Source organism: Bolinopsis microptera, chromosome 9 (genome assembly GCF_026151205.1).
Source record: "Bolinopsis microptera isolate Bmic1 chromosome 9, MBARI_Bmic_1.0, whole genome shotgun sequence".
NCBI lineage: Eukaryota > Metazoa > Ctenophora > Tentaculata > Lobata > Bolinopsidae > Bolinopsis > Bolinopsis microptera.
Window position 1 is genome coordinate 16048111 of NC_087080.1, and position 16280 is coordinate 16064390.

A 16280-nucleotide genomic window follows, 5' to 3' on the forward strand; every position below is an offset into this window, starting at 1 on the left:
CTCTGCAGACTTTGCAGAAATCATTATGAGACAATAGATCACATACTGAATGGGTGCCCAAAACTTTCACAGACAGAATATAAGTGTCGGCATGACAAAGTAGCTGCCGCATTGCACTGGAGTCGTGCAAGGAATACAGCTTCCCACGCGGTAAAAAGTGGTACGAACACCGAGCAGAGTAGGTGTTGGAGAACGAAAAAGTCAAGCTATTGTGGGACTTTCACATCCAGTCAGACCACGTTATCGAGCACCGCAGTATAAGGGCCAGGGGGCCCAATTTTCCTGAATTTTAGGCCCTTTCACTGAAAAAACGTCTTGTTTGTGTATTTCCCTGTCCAATGTAGCGTTCGGTCAACGCGAAAAAAAATTTGGGGTACCCTTTTTTGCTTCAGGGGGGGCGCAAAAAGCCTTAGGGGGGGGGGCGGGGTGGGGGGCGAGAAAAAAAGTACCCGACCTTTTCTTTTTTTTTTTTTTTTTTAGGGACACAAAACATTTTAGGGGGGCGCTTTTCGTCACTGAGCGGGGGGGGGGGGGGGGGGGGGGGGGCGGGCGTCAATAGGCAAAGTTACGCCACTGACTGTAATATATACTTTTGCCTGGTCCTCCTATATTTCTTCCCTTGTCCGCAAGCCCTGTCTCTTGTTTATACAACTCATATCAATGTACATATCGGAAAGCTATTGTATTTATTAAGTATACTGTATTGACATTACTCCCAGATTTGTGTAAAGATTATTTTCGTCTGGACTTTGTGATATACAATTGTTACAGTTATTTCTCTTGTTTTTCTTCTCTTGCCATGCAAGCCCTGTTTCTTGTTTATACAACATATTATAATTATGTAATAAACATTTATTGTAGTGTAGGATTGTTTGAATTTCTATTTGCTAAGTCATTTAATAATACTAGCAGGAACCCGTATTACTCTAAAGTGGTGTCAAGACTCAAGAGACTAAAATAATTATTACATATTTAATTCGCGTTTTTGACATCACTTGGGGGACCAAATTTTGGGCACTAAAATAATTATTCCTTGGCCAATTTTTTATTTTTTCATGCTGATTTGAAAAGCATAAAAGCATTTGACTCAGTCAAAAAAATTTCAGTTGTATATCTTTTACGGTTTTTGCGGAAAGTTGCGTTAAAGTTGATGCCGTGGTGTCAGTAAAATGGCACAGATAAATATATATATATCGTCTCGCTTTATATATAGTAAGATGCATTTTGCGTTTGTTTCTCCCGTTTTTCTTCCCTTGCGTTGCAAGCCCTGTCTCTTGTAAAAACAACCACTTTTGTAGATACACACAGTCTCTACGCCTTTATCCTCTGGTCCCTAGGGTCAGCTGACTCCGGGCCAGAGGAAAATTACCGATTGCCAAGGTTTGATGCCTAGGCAGTCGAGACCTCTTATTGAGACCCGATATAATAATAATAATAAATTAATTTTATTATGCTCAACTGTGCATGACACTTAAATTCAAGAAAGTTGGTGCACAATAAACGTGGGCATAAGTGTGCCAGTCTACACGATACTAAAATTTCCTCCAATACACAATACCCCTACATGAGGGTTACACATGTTTGTCAAGGAAACCATGCCTTCTAATCTGTCAGGCAGACTCACCTGATAATCACAACACTAGATCAACCAAAATGTTAAACAGTTTAACCCCAAAGTTCAGAATGACTGACTGTACTACTAATATATATAATGTAATGTGCTTGCAAGGAAAGCTAAAACGTGCGCTATTTGCTAATCAACATAACCACGCCCTGCTTGATTGGACCTTTAAAGATTTTGACTGCGCAAATGTCATTTTCCAAACATTAGAACTGGCTGGTCACACACATTTCAATTAAATTACCCTAGGCTACTGTTTTCCAAATCTTGTCCTGTGAGTAAAGTATGTGTGAGAAAATTTTAATAAAATTAATGTATATTTTTAGATTTTTAAAATTTAATTTGAGAATGAAGTAAGGAATTTTTATTAGCACAGTATTAGAATTAGAATTAGAATTAGAATCAAATTTACACAGCAATACAATAAGAATAAAAATAATTTAAGAAGCTTCAATCTGCTGTGCAGGACATTCAAGTCAGTCGAAAACTGTTAGCAGAACACCCTTCTAGGGACATAAGGATATAGTATGTAAAACATAATGAGTAATAAATTAATGAGTCATAAAATAAGATATGATTTAACAGTGAACTGTGGGCATGAAGGTAACAATTAAGATTACATAGATGCCCACTTTGGGATTACGTTAGTAATGTTATTTACAGTTATATACAGAGAAGTATAGAACAATAATAATACAGTATAGTGTATAGTTTACAGTATAGTGTATAGTTTAAGATATTTATAGCTTATTAAAACCATTGATACAAAGGCCATAATCTTTCGCCAGCTATCCAAAATCCACCTTGAAGCTGCATTTATATCCTTGAACTACACAATATAAACTTAAGCATGTTTTAGTGTAGGCTTTTTGTCACAACAAGACTGCAACCTGAGCTATAGTAACAACTATAAACAGAACCCCTAATGTCTGCCAACAATTTTTCTTCTAGTCCTAATATAAGCCTTGTCTCTTTAAAAAAACTTAACTGAACTAGCGTTTCGGTGTGTGCAAAAGCTTTCAGGTATGCGCATTCCATGCCCCGTTCGCGTTAGTTACCTGTCCTTTTAAAACCAAACTAGCAGTCAGGGACAAAAAGTCATACACCAAATGTGCATTATATTTTATGAATTGTTTTACATCTTTTTATTCTGTAAAATGTGCTGAAATTAAATGTCTTGTTTCATTGAAAATTTCTTGTTTCATTGATGCCTACGGTTGTTTGAAATCAAGCGCCCGCTTACTGGCACAATTCTTGTTATTGTATTGCTGTATAAATTTGATTTTAATTATAATAATTATATAGTGTTGAATGTTTAACACTGGCTGAGAAGAAGGTTACATAATATATTTTATGACTATGTTGTTACTTGTGTATACGTGCCAACTAAGCCAGACAAAATGATCAGAAAAAATACATTTTCTGATCCAAGTTCTTTTTTCAAGCCGAAAATGATATAAAAGATGATCACTGGGAGATAATTCATCTTACTATGGATAATTTCAAAACCATAGCTGCAGACAGATCTTGATGCTATGAAGATTTTCAACTCAATGCAGACATGTAGACATTTTTCTCGTTACTATGCCCAAGTTACCAGGGTGAGTGCAATGTCCCAAAATCGCTTTACTTGGGAAATTTAATTGCACATAAGCACTGACCTTTGACTGGCAAAAACTTTGGATAGGAACAATATGACAAAAAGCAGCTGATAGATATCACTCCCCTCTATCAGAAACAACTATAGATTCAATTACGAGAGAATTTTCGCTAAGACCCCCACAGCCACCTTAAACGGCTTGAGAACATATTTTATCGTCCACAGCAGATATGGGATATGACCGTTGCATTGTAGATTCAGACTAAAAATTCAGACTTCTAGATCATAAATTATTGTGGGCATGGCCTTATAAAATGATACAAAATTGTTTTACGGCTGACTCATTTTTCATACTAGTTCCTGATGACGTTTTGCCCTGAAATTTTACATACAGATTCTGAAGTAACATATAATGCAATTGGTCACATTTTTATAAGAGTACCCATTATAATTATTTTCAGTAAAATTCGTCTCTCCTGTTATGTTTTAGCGAAGAGCACGATTTAATCGTCACAATACTTAAATTAATACTAAAATTAAATTTATTGAAACTTCTTGGAGTAATTTGTATCGATTTCAGACTGTTAGTAACCATACAGCAGAGGCACAGGTGGTTGTCAGTTCAGCAGCTCAGTTTGTACCTACAAGAACAGAAACATTATCTAATAAAATTCAATTCATTAACCAGTTAAAATCAAAAATCAGCTTATACTTTGGCCCAAATGAGCAGAAGAAGGTGAAGTTTTTGGTGACGCATTCTGACTTTTTCACCCAAGTCAATTATCTGACCCAGTCAGAGGTAAGTTTCATAGTTATTAGCTTTTCAAATTATTATCATCAACAAAAAAATCATCTTAAGTACTAGCATAGCATCTCTCTTGTTATGAACTTAAAACACAATTCAACCCCTCCAATGCAATGTTTGTGCTTGGGCCTTGGAACGAATTCGTATTAAAGTTTTTTGTGTTAATTGTAATATTTTTACCGGAAATAAAGATTATTTAGTATGTCTTTTTAATATATTATTGGTATTACAGGTTCAAGCCCAACTAAAAGCCTCTAATTTGGAACTTACTGGGTTACCTCATGACATTCTTCTGGTAGAGGAAAAGTTAAATAAGCTGCTGCGTGACATTGAAATTCTTAATTTCCAGTTCCCTCTGCAAGTCGGAACAATCCTTGGGTTTAATTCTCCAAAGCAGCTGGTTTCAGAATTAATGTCAATAGCAAATGTATGGTATAAGTTTCCAAATATTTCTATAAGACCTAATTCTAGTTCCGATGTTTTGAAAGTGAGAGCTTCCTTAATTTACAATGGGAGCTTCCTTAATTTACACATTTTGATCTCTGCACTGCGATAATGTCATAAATGCTTCATATTCAATTATTCATTTCAGGTATTGGTTCATCTGAAATATGATCGTCTCTCAGATAAAGCTTTGATCACAGCAACCGGATTTGAAAGAGATGTTAAAGCTTTTGAGAAGGAATTGCATCCTATGATTGACAGTGTTATCTCCAACAATTTTGTTGTTCCTGAGAAATTTTTGACGTCCAAGGAATTCTCAAGCTTGTGTCTGCAGTTGAATGGGCTACCAAATACAATTGTCAGTGCTCAACATGGTGTAGTCACTGCGTGGTCGAATAGCAGATCAAATCTTATGAGAGTTCAGTTGAAGCTTGATAGGTTGATTAATAGAACTCAATCTACAAATTATGTTACTGAATCATTATCTCTTAGTAAAGTCAAACAACGTTACATATTTGTTATTCTGAAGCCTGAACTGAGTCATAACGTAAGTTTTTGACTGTTCAAGTCAGCATCGAGTTCATTATACCGACTACCATTTTTAAGATTCAAAACGTTTACGAAGAAGAATCCTGAGAATTTTTCATTAAAAATTGTCTTCTCATTATGCATAACAGATTAAGGCTTGTTGGTTAATATTGTCGGAGGACTTTCAGGTTAATGACTTCATGTGCTATCCAGGTAAATATGAATTGGAAGTCCTACGATGGAAAACTTACAACACTTGAATTGAGAGGTGAACTTTCCGAAGTTAAGAAAACTGTGTCAAAAGTTAGTTCTAGTCTTGTGTCTTGTGCAATGTGTGGTTAGTGTTATTTGTGTGATTAGTCTCTGAGTGATTATCTTTTTAATATCATAATCCACATTGCTGACACTTCAAAAGACCGATTATCCAGGTTCAGAAATTAAGCCACAGAATTACGACTGCAACAGTATCACTCACAGCTCAAAGCGTGAAAGCTTTGGGAAATCTCACATCCTTCTTCGGGTAAATATACTTACACTTACTGTCATTCACGTATTTCATGACTGTATCCAAAAAAGATCAGATAATACTCTTTTAATTTTAATAAAAATCCAATTAACCCTCTTCTGGCAGAAATAAGGGACAGTACTTAGTTGTGAAGAAACCAGAAGAAGGAAATCCCTCAATCACCATTACTGGTTTGGAGAGTCAAGTGAATGATGCTTTGCTGAAAGTATACAAAACTCTTGAGACAAAGTGTAGTAAAAACCAATTCTCTATGATTAATACAAGTTTATTATTTTCATATTTGAACTACGAGGAGTTCAAGTACGACGAGAATAATTTGCGACTTTTCTGTGCGACTTTTCCTGAGGTAGGTTTTTATTTGGAATTGTAAAACATTTTCAAGATCAATATTATATACTCGATACCAATTAATGATTGAAACTTTAGACATGTTGTATCTAAATTTGCAAGAGCTTTATTAAATTTTACAATACTTTTATAAATTACATTTTAATCAGGCCGTTATAGAATGGAAGTCGAATCCAAACGGGTTGATCCAAGTGAAAATAACATCGTCGCCAAATGATCTATCCTCCATGAAAAGTATCTTGAAAAGGAATGTTATAGTTCCTTTATCATCCTTTAAAGATACCTCATCTGTTTCTACTATTGCTTCTGTATTACAGCAAAATGGAAAATTGGAAGACGAGGTATGTTTAAAAATATCATGTTTGTGGCTAGGGTCCGGGGGGCCAGGGGGGGCTGCAGTCCGGGTCAGGGGGGGGGGGGGTGGGTGGGGGGGGGGGGGCTGAGTTATCATTTAAATCTAGGAATACAAGGAATACAAGGAAACTTCCTAGGATACCCCTTCAGTGCATACTGTAAATATAGAACTATTAAATATTAACTATTATTAATATCGCAATGGTTTTGAACTTGTGACCTTCATATTTAATGATACTAGTATCTAGGACTATATATAGACTATATATAGTGCAATATATTGCACCAGGCTCGCATATCCGCTCTTCGTGAGGAGTTTGGTTGTATCGGTCTAGTTCAATTTCGAGTCGATGTGCACTGATCCGTAGTCTTGTGATATTCACACATATTTAATGACACTATTTACCGTGAGGGCACGTCTATCTAGGTAACATTATTATCAGGTAATACTCTTGATCTTTGTTAAAGTTTGATTTCAAGCCACGATAAAATTCTAATTTCCGAGAAGTAAAATTCTAATTTCCGAGAAGTGTTGATACAAGACGTGCTCCAGCTACATTCCAAATTTTCATAACGGGTTGTGTTGATTGCAGAGGAAATTGATTTTTGAAACCGTTGTGAATAAGAAAGTCCTCTTTTGGTGGTTCTGTGAAACTCGGGTTTCTTCAACAAATTAACTTAGAGTGACTGTTTTTGAGAGCTGTGACATGATCGGTAGAGAAGCATGGGTCTAGTGCGAAGAGAGGCTCCAAACCCTTGTACCATGGGTCTAGTGCGAGGACAGGCTCCAAACCCTTGTACCATGGGTCTAGTGCGAGGAGAGGCTCCAAACCCTTGTACCATGGGTCTAGTGCGAGGAGAGGCTCCAAACCCTTGTACCATGGGTCTAGTGCGAGGAGAGGCTCCAAACCCTTGTACCATGGGTCTAGTGCGAGGACAGGCTCCAAACCCTTGTACCATGGGTCTAGTGCGAGGAGAGGCTCCAAACCCTTGTACCATGGGTCTAGTGCGAGGACAGGCTCCAAACCCTTGTACCATGGGTCTAGTGCGAGGAGAGGCTCCAAACCCTTGTACCATGGGTCTAGTGCGAGGAGAGGCTCCAAACCCTTGTACCATGGGTCTAGTGCGAGGAGAGGCTCCAAACCCTTGTACCATGGGTCTAGTGCAAGGACAGGCTCCAAACCCTTGTACCATGGGTCTAGTGCGAGGACAGGCTCCAAACCCTTGTACCATGGGTCTAGTGCGAGGACAGGCTCCAAACCCTTGTACCATGGGTCTAGTGCGAGGACAGGCTCCAAACCCTTGTACCATGGGTCTAGTGCGAGGACAGGCTCCAAACCCTTGTACCATGGGTCTAGTGCGAGGACAGGCTCCAAACCCTTGTACCATGGGTCTAGTGCGAGGAGAGGCTCCAAACCCTTGTACCATGGGTCTAGTGCGAGGAGAGGCTCCAAACCCTTGTACCATGGGTCTAGTGCGAGGAGAGGCTCCAAACCCTTGTACCATGGGTCTAGTGCGAGGACAGGCTCCAAACCCTTGTACCATGGGTCTAGTGCGAGGACAGGTTCCAAACCCTTGTACCATGGGTCTAGTGCGAGGACAGGCTCCAAACCCTTGTACCATGGGTCTAGTGCGAGGACAGGCTCCAAACCCTTGTAACATGGGTCTAGTGCGAGGAGAGGCTCCAAACCCTTGTAACATGGGTCTAGTGCGAGGACAGGCTCCAAACCCTTGTACCATGGGTCTAGTGCGAGGACAGGCTCCAAACCCTTGTACCATGGGTCTAGTGCGAGAACAGGCTCCAAACCCTTGTACCATGGGTCTAGTGCGAGGACAGGCTCCAAACCCTTGTACCATGGGTCTAGTGCGAGGACAGGCTCCAAACCCTTGTACCATGGGTCTAGTGCGAGGAGAGGCTCCAAACCCTTGTACCATGGGTCTAGTGCGAGGAGAGGCTCCAAACACTTGTACCATGGGTCTAGTGCGAGGAGAGGCTCCAAACCCTTGTACCATGGGTCTAGTGCGAGGACAGGCTCCAAACCCTTGTTACATGGGTCTAGTGCGAGGACAGGCTCCAAACCCTTGTACCATGGGTCTAGTGCGAGGACAGGCTCCAAACCCTTGTACCATGGGTCTAGTGCGAGGACAGGCTCCAAACCCTTGTACCATGGGTCTAGTGCGAGGACAGGCTCCAAACCCTTGTACCATGGGTCTAGTGCGAGGACAGGCTCCAAACCCTTGTACCATGGGTCTAGTGCGAGGACAGGCTCCAAACCCTTGTACCATGGGTCTAGTGCGAGGACAGGCTCCAAACCCTTGTACCATGGGTCTAGTGCGAGGACAGGCTCCAAACCCTTGTACCATGGGTCTAGTGCGAGGAGAAGCTCCAAACCCTTGTACCATGGGTCTAGTGCGAGGAGAGGCTCCAAACCCTTGTACCATGGGTCTAGTGCGAGGAGAGGCTCCAAACCCTTGTACCATGGGTCTAGTGCGAGGACAGGCTCCAAACCCTTGTACCATGGGTCTAGTGCGAGGACAGGCTCCAAACCCTTGTACCATGGGTCTAGTGCGAGGAGAGGCTCCAAACCCTTGTACCATGGGTCTAGTGCGAGGAGAGGCTCCAAACCCTTGTACCATGGGTCTAGTGCAAGGAGAGGCTCCAAACCCTTGTACCATGGGTCTAGTGCGAGGACAGGCTCCAAACCCTTGTACCATGGGTCTAGTGCGAGGACAGGCTCCAAACCCTTGTACCATGGGTCTAGTGCGAGGACAGGCTCCAAACCCTTGTACCATGGGTCTAGTGCGAGGACAGGCTCCAAACCCTTGTACCATGGGTCTAGTGCGAGGAGAGGCTCCAAACCCTTGTACCATGGGTCTAGTGCGAGGAGAGGCTCCAAACCCTTGTACCATGGGTCTAGTGCGAGGAGAGGCTCCAAACCCTTGTAACATGGGTCTAGTGCGAGGACAGGCTCCAAACCCTTGTACCATGGGTCTAGTGCGAGGACAGGCTCCAAACCCTTGTACCATGGGTCTAGTGCGAGGAGAGGCTCCAAACCCTTGTACCATGGGTCTAGTGCGAGGAGAGGCTCCAAACCCTTGTACCATGGGTCTAGTGCAAGGAGAGGCTCCAAACCCTTGTACCATGGGTCTAGTGCGAGGACAGGCTCCAAACCCTTGTACCATGGGTCTAGTGCGAGGACAGGCTCCAAACCCTTGTACCATGGGTCTAGTGCGAGGACAGGCTCCAAACCCTTGTACCATGGGTCTAGTGCGAGGACAGGCTCCAAACCCTTGTACCATGGGTCTAGTGCGAGGACAGGCTCCAAACCCTTGTAACATGGGTCTAGTGCGAGGACAGGCTCCAAACCCTTGTACCATGGGTCTAGTGCGAGGACAGGGTCCAAACCCTTGTACCATGGGTCTAGTGCGAGGACAGGCTCCAAACCCTTGTACCATGGGTCTAGTGCGCGGACAGGCTCCAAACCCTTGTACCATGGGTCTAGTGCGAGGACAGGCTCCAAACCCTTGTAACATGGGTCTAGTGCGAGGAGAGGCTCCAAACCCTTGTACCATGGGTCTAGTGCGAGGAGAGGCTCCAAACCCTTGTACCATGGGTCTAGTGCGAGGAGAGGCTCCAAACCCTTGTACCATGGGTCTAGTGCGAGGACAGGCTCCAAACCCTTGTACCATGGGTCTAGTGCGAGGACAGGCTCCAAACCCTTGTACAATGGGTCTAGTGCGAGGACAGGCTCCAAACCCTTGTACCATGGGTCTAGTGCGAGGAGAGGCTCCAAACCCTTGTACCATGGGTCTAGTGCGAGGAGAGGCTCCAAACCCTTGTACCATGGGTCTAGTGCAAGGAGAGGCTCCAAACCCTTGTACCATGGGTCTAGTGCGAGGAGAGGCTCCAAACCCTTGTACCATGGGTCTAGTGCGAGGAGAGGCTCCAAACCCTTGTACCATGGGTCTAGTGCGAGGACAGGCTCCAAACCCTTGTACCATGGGTCTAGTGCGAGGACAGGCTCCAAACCCTTGTACCATGAGTCTAGTGCGAGGAAAGGCTCCAAACCCTTGTACCAGTCCAATTTCATATTCGTCTGTTCTTTGAAGGTTCAGAAGAAGAGGGAGTTATCTTTTTTTAAGAGTATGGTATTTTTAAGAGTGAGGTTGACGCACCCCAGACGCCTGTATTGCTGGCTTTACTATTCACACTCAGCGGCCATTTTAAAAAGTGAAGTTGAATTTTTTCGCTGTTCAGGAGGCTAATTTTCTTGAGGATGCTAGTTTCAAAAAGGGTTGTTTGATGTAGTGAACTTACATTACCACGTATTTTGGTGCACTGTTTTCTGCCTCCCAGGTAGCTTTCAAACCACTTAATGACAAAGCCATCCAAGCCATAATAATCAAGTTTTTCAATAGAAGTTATGGCTTACTGATTTACTGTGTCAAAAGCCTTTTTTATGTCAAAGAATACAATTGCAGGTTTCTTCGATGTCTTTTACCAATTACTTCATGATATCCATTCCATTTTGACTAAGGTCGTTCAGTATCTTCATTGTTGACCGAAGGTCACCTTTTGCACCGTTCTCCACAAGATCATATATTTTACCACTGCAATATGTTATCGTGCGTGTCTTACTAACATTCTCAATATGAGGAGGCAGAGTAACTATACAATTACTCATAGGCGCTGACCTTTGACCAGCGATAAATTCGGCTAGGAGCAATATTTTAATAGATATTAAGTTCCCTTCTGCTGCTTGTGCAGAAGGACAAAGAACTAAAGTTGCTTAAGACGTCGGTTCACGGTTGAAGAGACAGTACAAACAACGGTGGAGTCAGGGATTCAGAGCTATAGTGAAGCTGTACAATAGAACAGTGCAAGTGGTACGGTCTGCAACAGTAAAATTCTGAAGAAGGTGATGAAGAGCGTGGCTGCAGAGGACAGGAGCAAGAATCTGATTGTGTTTGGGCTGAAAGAAGAGGAGAAAGAACAGCTTCCATCGCTAGTAACCGAGCTCAACAGCAGTTCATCAGATTCTGATGAAAACAGGGAGACTGAGGCTAGTTAAGACCCACAAAGATGTATGGATTTGTCCAGATAGATCCAGCGAAGAGCGAGCAACGAGGAAGCATCTGGTCACTAACCTGAAGAAGAAGAGGGCTGAACAGACTCATCTCGACCACTATATCCGGTACAGGAAGGTCTGTAGCCGTGATAAGAAGCCACCATGAAGTAATTCATGTCTCTCGGACACTGATCAGTATTTGAAGGAGTAATGAGTATCTTAAGAGTTTTCAGACGTTATCTGTATTTGAGAGACAATTATATAATTTGCATACTTTATTTTTTGATTTTTTCACACTTCATATTTCATAATTTTATAACTAGGTGGAGGTGATGTTATTGAGACTTTGGGTGGCCATAGAACTCGTTTTTTGAAAGTTGTCCTCTGTATAATTTTGTTTCACTGACTCACGCTTTTTAGCATTCATACATTTCGGCCCAATTTATATGTTTGTTCGATTTGCTGTACATTGTATATTTGCTATTTTGTAAAAGTTTCAAATTAAATCAAATCATTAGAAACAACTAAAAAGTCGATTTTGGTACAATTTCCATGAATCTATGAGGGGGGGGGGGGGGGGGGGGGAGTTATCATTTGAACTTCCGTCTGTCATAACTGACCAATATTTGTTTACATTTTATAATGGTTCAGTAAGTTTCACATTGTAAATAAAATATGTGCAGAAAATAAACGTACAGAAAATGAATAATTTATCACTATATCGGGGGGGGGGGGGGGGGGGGGGGGGGGGGGGGGGTGCAGGTACTTTTTTGATGGAACATAACCCTAAAAGTATCCGAGGGGTGGGTGGGTGTTTTTTGAAATTTTCGAAAAGTATCATGGTACTTTTTTTGTCCAAAAAAAAGAAGGGGTACCCCAAAACATGATTATAAAAGTACATGGTACTTTTCATTACCAAAATGTTAGAATTTGCAACCAACTTACGGTGAATTATCAAAAATAAATGATACACAGGATTTACCTATTTAAGATAATTTGCTTCAACTTTTTTTTGTCCTCTATTATAGATGCATAATTTCAAAAAATCAACATAGAATCCTGATGAAGAATAAATTGAAAAATTCGTGTCAATATACAAAATCTAAAGTAAATAGTCAACATAACAAAATACATATAAATCTAAAATAATGGGCAGTTTGTTAGGGTCTGCAGATGCTTTACGTTGCTCTTACGGGAGGTGGCTTGCAGGGTGGAATTGCAAGTTTCCTTCCTCCCGCAGAAGCCACACGGCAGTCCCAAGGCCGACCCAGGTGGTTGTCTGAGGAGTGAGGATGTGCCATGCCACATGGTGCCACATTTTCTCCTTCCTGATTAACTTAGCACAAGTAGCACTTGAAGGTGTTCGGATCAGTACCAGTTCGGGGATCTGCACTGATGAACAGGAATTTTTTGAAAAAAAAAGGAGGGGGTGGGGCCGTGGGGGGTTATTCGGGAAAATTTCGTAAAGTACCGTGGTACTTTTTTGTTATTCCATTCGTGAAGGAGGTGGGTGGGTGGTTATTTTCAGAAATTTCGAAAAGTCAGCATATATGTTCCATCCCCCCGACTATATCACCATATTTTCAACTCAGTATACACTATACAGTAAAACCCTTATTTACCTTTCCCTCAAAGTCGGTGGTAAACAATGGGTTTTAATGAACTGTTATAATATTCTTTTGTTCTTCACACTCACTGAACCACAGTTTGAGAAGCTTCTTTAAATTGTTCATTAATATCATTATATAATCGATAACTGTGTAAATTTAATTCTAATTATAAATCTGATATTTCAGCTTGGCGCCAGGGTTGCCATCGAGGAAAAAGCAGATCACATATTAATAAGTACTAATAAAGACGATAATTTAGTTGAAGCCTATGATGTGCTATATGACATAACCCAGCGCTATCAGCAGAGGCAGTATACTACAGATAGAATGTTGCTGGTCCCTGGAAATTTATTGGATGACATAAAAGCTACTGCAGAAGCCTATGAGGTATAATTATTATTGTTCATCTACAGACTCTACTACTACTCATATAGGTGCAAATAAATTCCAAAAACCAGACTTTACATCCGAAAACGAAACATCGCTCTTTTCTGGCAATTTCCCCCGCAATGTTGCCGGCATGCCTTGATAAAACTTTAATGTGCAGTTAACATAAAATTTTGTGCAGATAGGATTTAAGTTTCGGTGTAACATTCGATGTCACACCTGTCAACCTGCCTGTAATTATGTGGTAATTATGTGGTAATTAGGTGGTTATTAGGTGGTAATTAGGTGGTAATTAGGTGGTAATTAGGTGGTAATTAGGTGGTAATTAGGTGGTAAGGGATTACTACCTTCTGTAATAAATATAAAGTTTGTGGTAGAATATAAAGGGTTGCAGCCTGGCAATTTCACCCTTTCGATCTCGCGGTAGGTGACATTTTATTGAAAATTTTGCTCACTCAAAAGGCCTAGAAGCAATTTGGCAATATAGTGATCAATTTCAAATAAAATTTTACAAAATAAAAAAAACTATTTTATACGCATCATACATAAAATATGGAAGACTCTCCAGCCTATTTGTCAATCTTTTTTGCTATTAATGCTGAGACTGACGTACATTTTAAAGGGAGGCTCGTTAGACCTAGTCTAAATTTACTTAGCATGATTAGAAATGACCTACGGAAGAAATGACCTACGGAAAAAATGACCTACGAAAGAAATTTTTAAATTCTCTACGTTCAATTTCAGATTTGAAGATTTGAGAGCCATTGCTCTTGATAGAGTTAAGTTTTTGGAGAAAATTTAGTTTTATCTTTTGAGGCAGCTGCCAATAAAGTTTTCAGATATTTTGAACTTTGATATGGTTTATAATAAATAAGTAACATAAAATATGTATATGGGCACATACATTATGTATAAGGGCCTACCAGCAAGAGCAGCCCTTTAGAAAGTAGGTGTAGAGCTTACAAGTGCTTTATTTGTGGTCCCCTGAACTCGTATATGAATTTTCATAAAGATTGGACAAACAATGACTAAGTTATGAGCTAAAAACTATATGCCCATATTTAACATCTGAGCTAAAAATATTATTGTTCACCAGCGAGCCCACAATCAAAGCTTTGACAAAATGTATCATTGCTTTTAAAATTTAACATTCCAAATTGGGATTTAAATTGGAACTTTTTTGCAGGGATGCATCTACCTAGATTTTGTCTAACCTCCTTTTCATTTTTATTTTAGTCCAAGAACCCATATATATTATAATACTTAAATATAATAATCCGAATATAATAGATTACACAAGATTATTGTTACATAAATTTGGGACTCTATTGTATTTAAGTACAATGACTCATATCATATTAGGTGATGGTCGCCTTCAGCTCTGATTCCTCCAAAGAAGGTAAATTAATCATTGACTTTGTTGGACGGTCAGGAAATTGTGAGATATTTAAGACATATCTTGATATGAAACTCTCGAGTCTTACTCGATTGGATGTGACATCTACAAACACTTGTAGTCTTACCAATCGAATACTCCATGCTGATGAAGAGGTAAGACTTATCAAGTTATCAATTATCAAGTTGTGTCAGTAATGGTGCTTTGTAGATAAGATTTTAGATAAGATTGTAGGTAAGATTCCGATCAGAATCTACCATACAAAATTACAAGGCGAATTTTAGGCGGAATATTTTATGTAATACAATATTAATACACTCCCCATTCTTAACAAGCTCAAATTTACCTCTCAGAAAAAGAGTGATGCGTTTGTAATGTACCACCCCAAGTCTAATGACTACTGGATTGGCGGAGAAGAAGTTGAAAGTATTGGGAACTTAATAATTGATAACTGTTTGGAAGAGAGCGTGTTCTATGGTGATGAGAAGATGAGCGAGTATCTAAGGGTTCAAATTGACGGACTTGCAGCTCAGTATTCTACGGTAATGACTGTTGGAACTTCAAAAGGATTTTAACATCATTAATCATTATGGCAAAGAAAAAATTAAATTTTGGGTAGGCACCGAGAAAAATTGATACAAGTTGGCTTGCATATCTCCATATCTTATGATAATTTAAATATTATAAGCACGGTATAGGGGGGGGGGGGGGGGGGGGGGGATTATGACTCAAAATTTTAAAATTACAGAAAGTTTCCATGATTGAACATTAAATATTAAAGGAAGTATTTTATTATTTGGATTGGTCAGTGCTTGAAACTGCCTGGTTGGGTAATCACTGTCTTGAAACTGGTGGCGTTTCGGGTACTAAGTTCTGTACGTGACGTAAGTGTAATTTTGGAATTTTTCAAAAGACCCACCCGACCCAACTATTAGTTTTAATTTTTAACTATTAGTTTTAACTATTAGTTTAATTTTGAACCTCAAAATTTGACCTTCATCAAATTATACCCACTATTGAGTCGTGCCTAGGTCGATGAAAAACCGTTGAGTACCATGTAGCAGCAGACCCACAACTTAGTACAAAAGTACTGACTTGGAAGAAAATATGACCCACCATTCCAACGTCACGTACAGTACTCGGCACCCCCCCCCCCCCCCCGTCGGATGTCCGCCTATCTGAGTGTTAATATCTTTTTTAATATAATGTACATAATATTATATAATCATAATAATAGTGATAATAGTATCATATCTATTATATATATATATTATTCTGTTACTGTACTTCTACATAATATTAAAAGCCGGTGTTGATTTAATTTATTACACCTCTATTCAGGTGAGTATGGGTATAAACAGTGACGAATTAGAAATCCAAATCAACGGACCCAGCAAAGATGCCAGAGAAGTAACTCAGAAAATCAGTGATATTGTTTCAGAGTGTGGTGTTTATGAGCACATTATTCAATTTGATAAGACTTTGTACGAAGGGGCCAAATTCAATTTATTTCGCACACTTTTGGCCAATCAATCTCTAACGTTGGAGAAAAAGGTACGTTTCATGATCATAACTAATCCAATAGAATCTAC

The 16280-nt window shown here is 40.2% G+C and overlaps 1 protein-coding gene across 1 annotated transcript in view; it reads left to right on the forward strand.

Moving 5' to 3' along the window:
• The first annotated feature begins 3064 nt into the window (after positions 1-3064).
• Positions 3065-16280, forward strand: part of LOC134820393 (uncharacterized) — a 29394-nt gene continuing 16178 nt past the window's right edge. Inside the window, exons 1-12 of the mRNA XM_063830763.1 lie at positions 3065-3222; positions 3802-4020; positions 4259-4453; positions 4619-5017; positions 5212-5301; positions 5427-5518; positions 5630-5870; positions 6022-6213; positions 13092-13292; positions 14655-14843; positions 15042-15230; positions 16030-16242. Coding sequence (XP_063686833.1) covers positions 3157-3222; positions 3802-4020; positions 4259-4453; positions 4619-5017; positions 5212-5301; positions 5427-5518; positions 5630-5870; positions 6022-6213; positions 13092-13292; positions 14655-14843; positions 15042-15230; positions 16030-16242 — 2286 coding nt within the window. The 5' untranslated portion in view covers positions 3065-3156. The remainder of the gene's footprint in view (positions 3223-3801; positions 4021-4258; positions 4454-4618; positions 5018-5211; positions 5302-5426; positions 5519-5629; positions 5871-6021; positions 6214-13091; positions 13293-14654; positions 14844-15041; positions 15231-16029; positions 16243-16280) is intronic.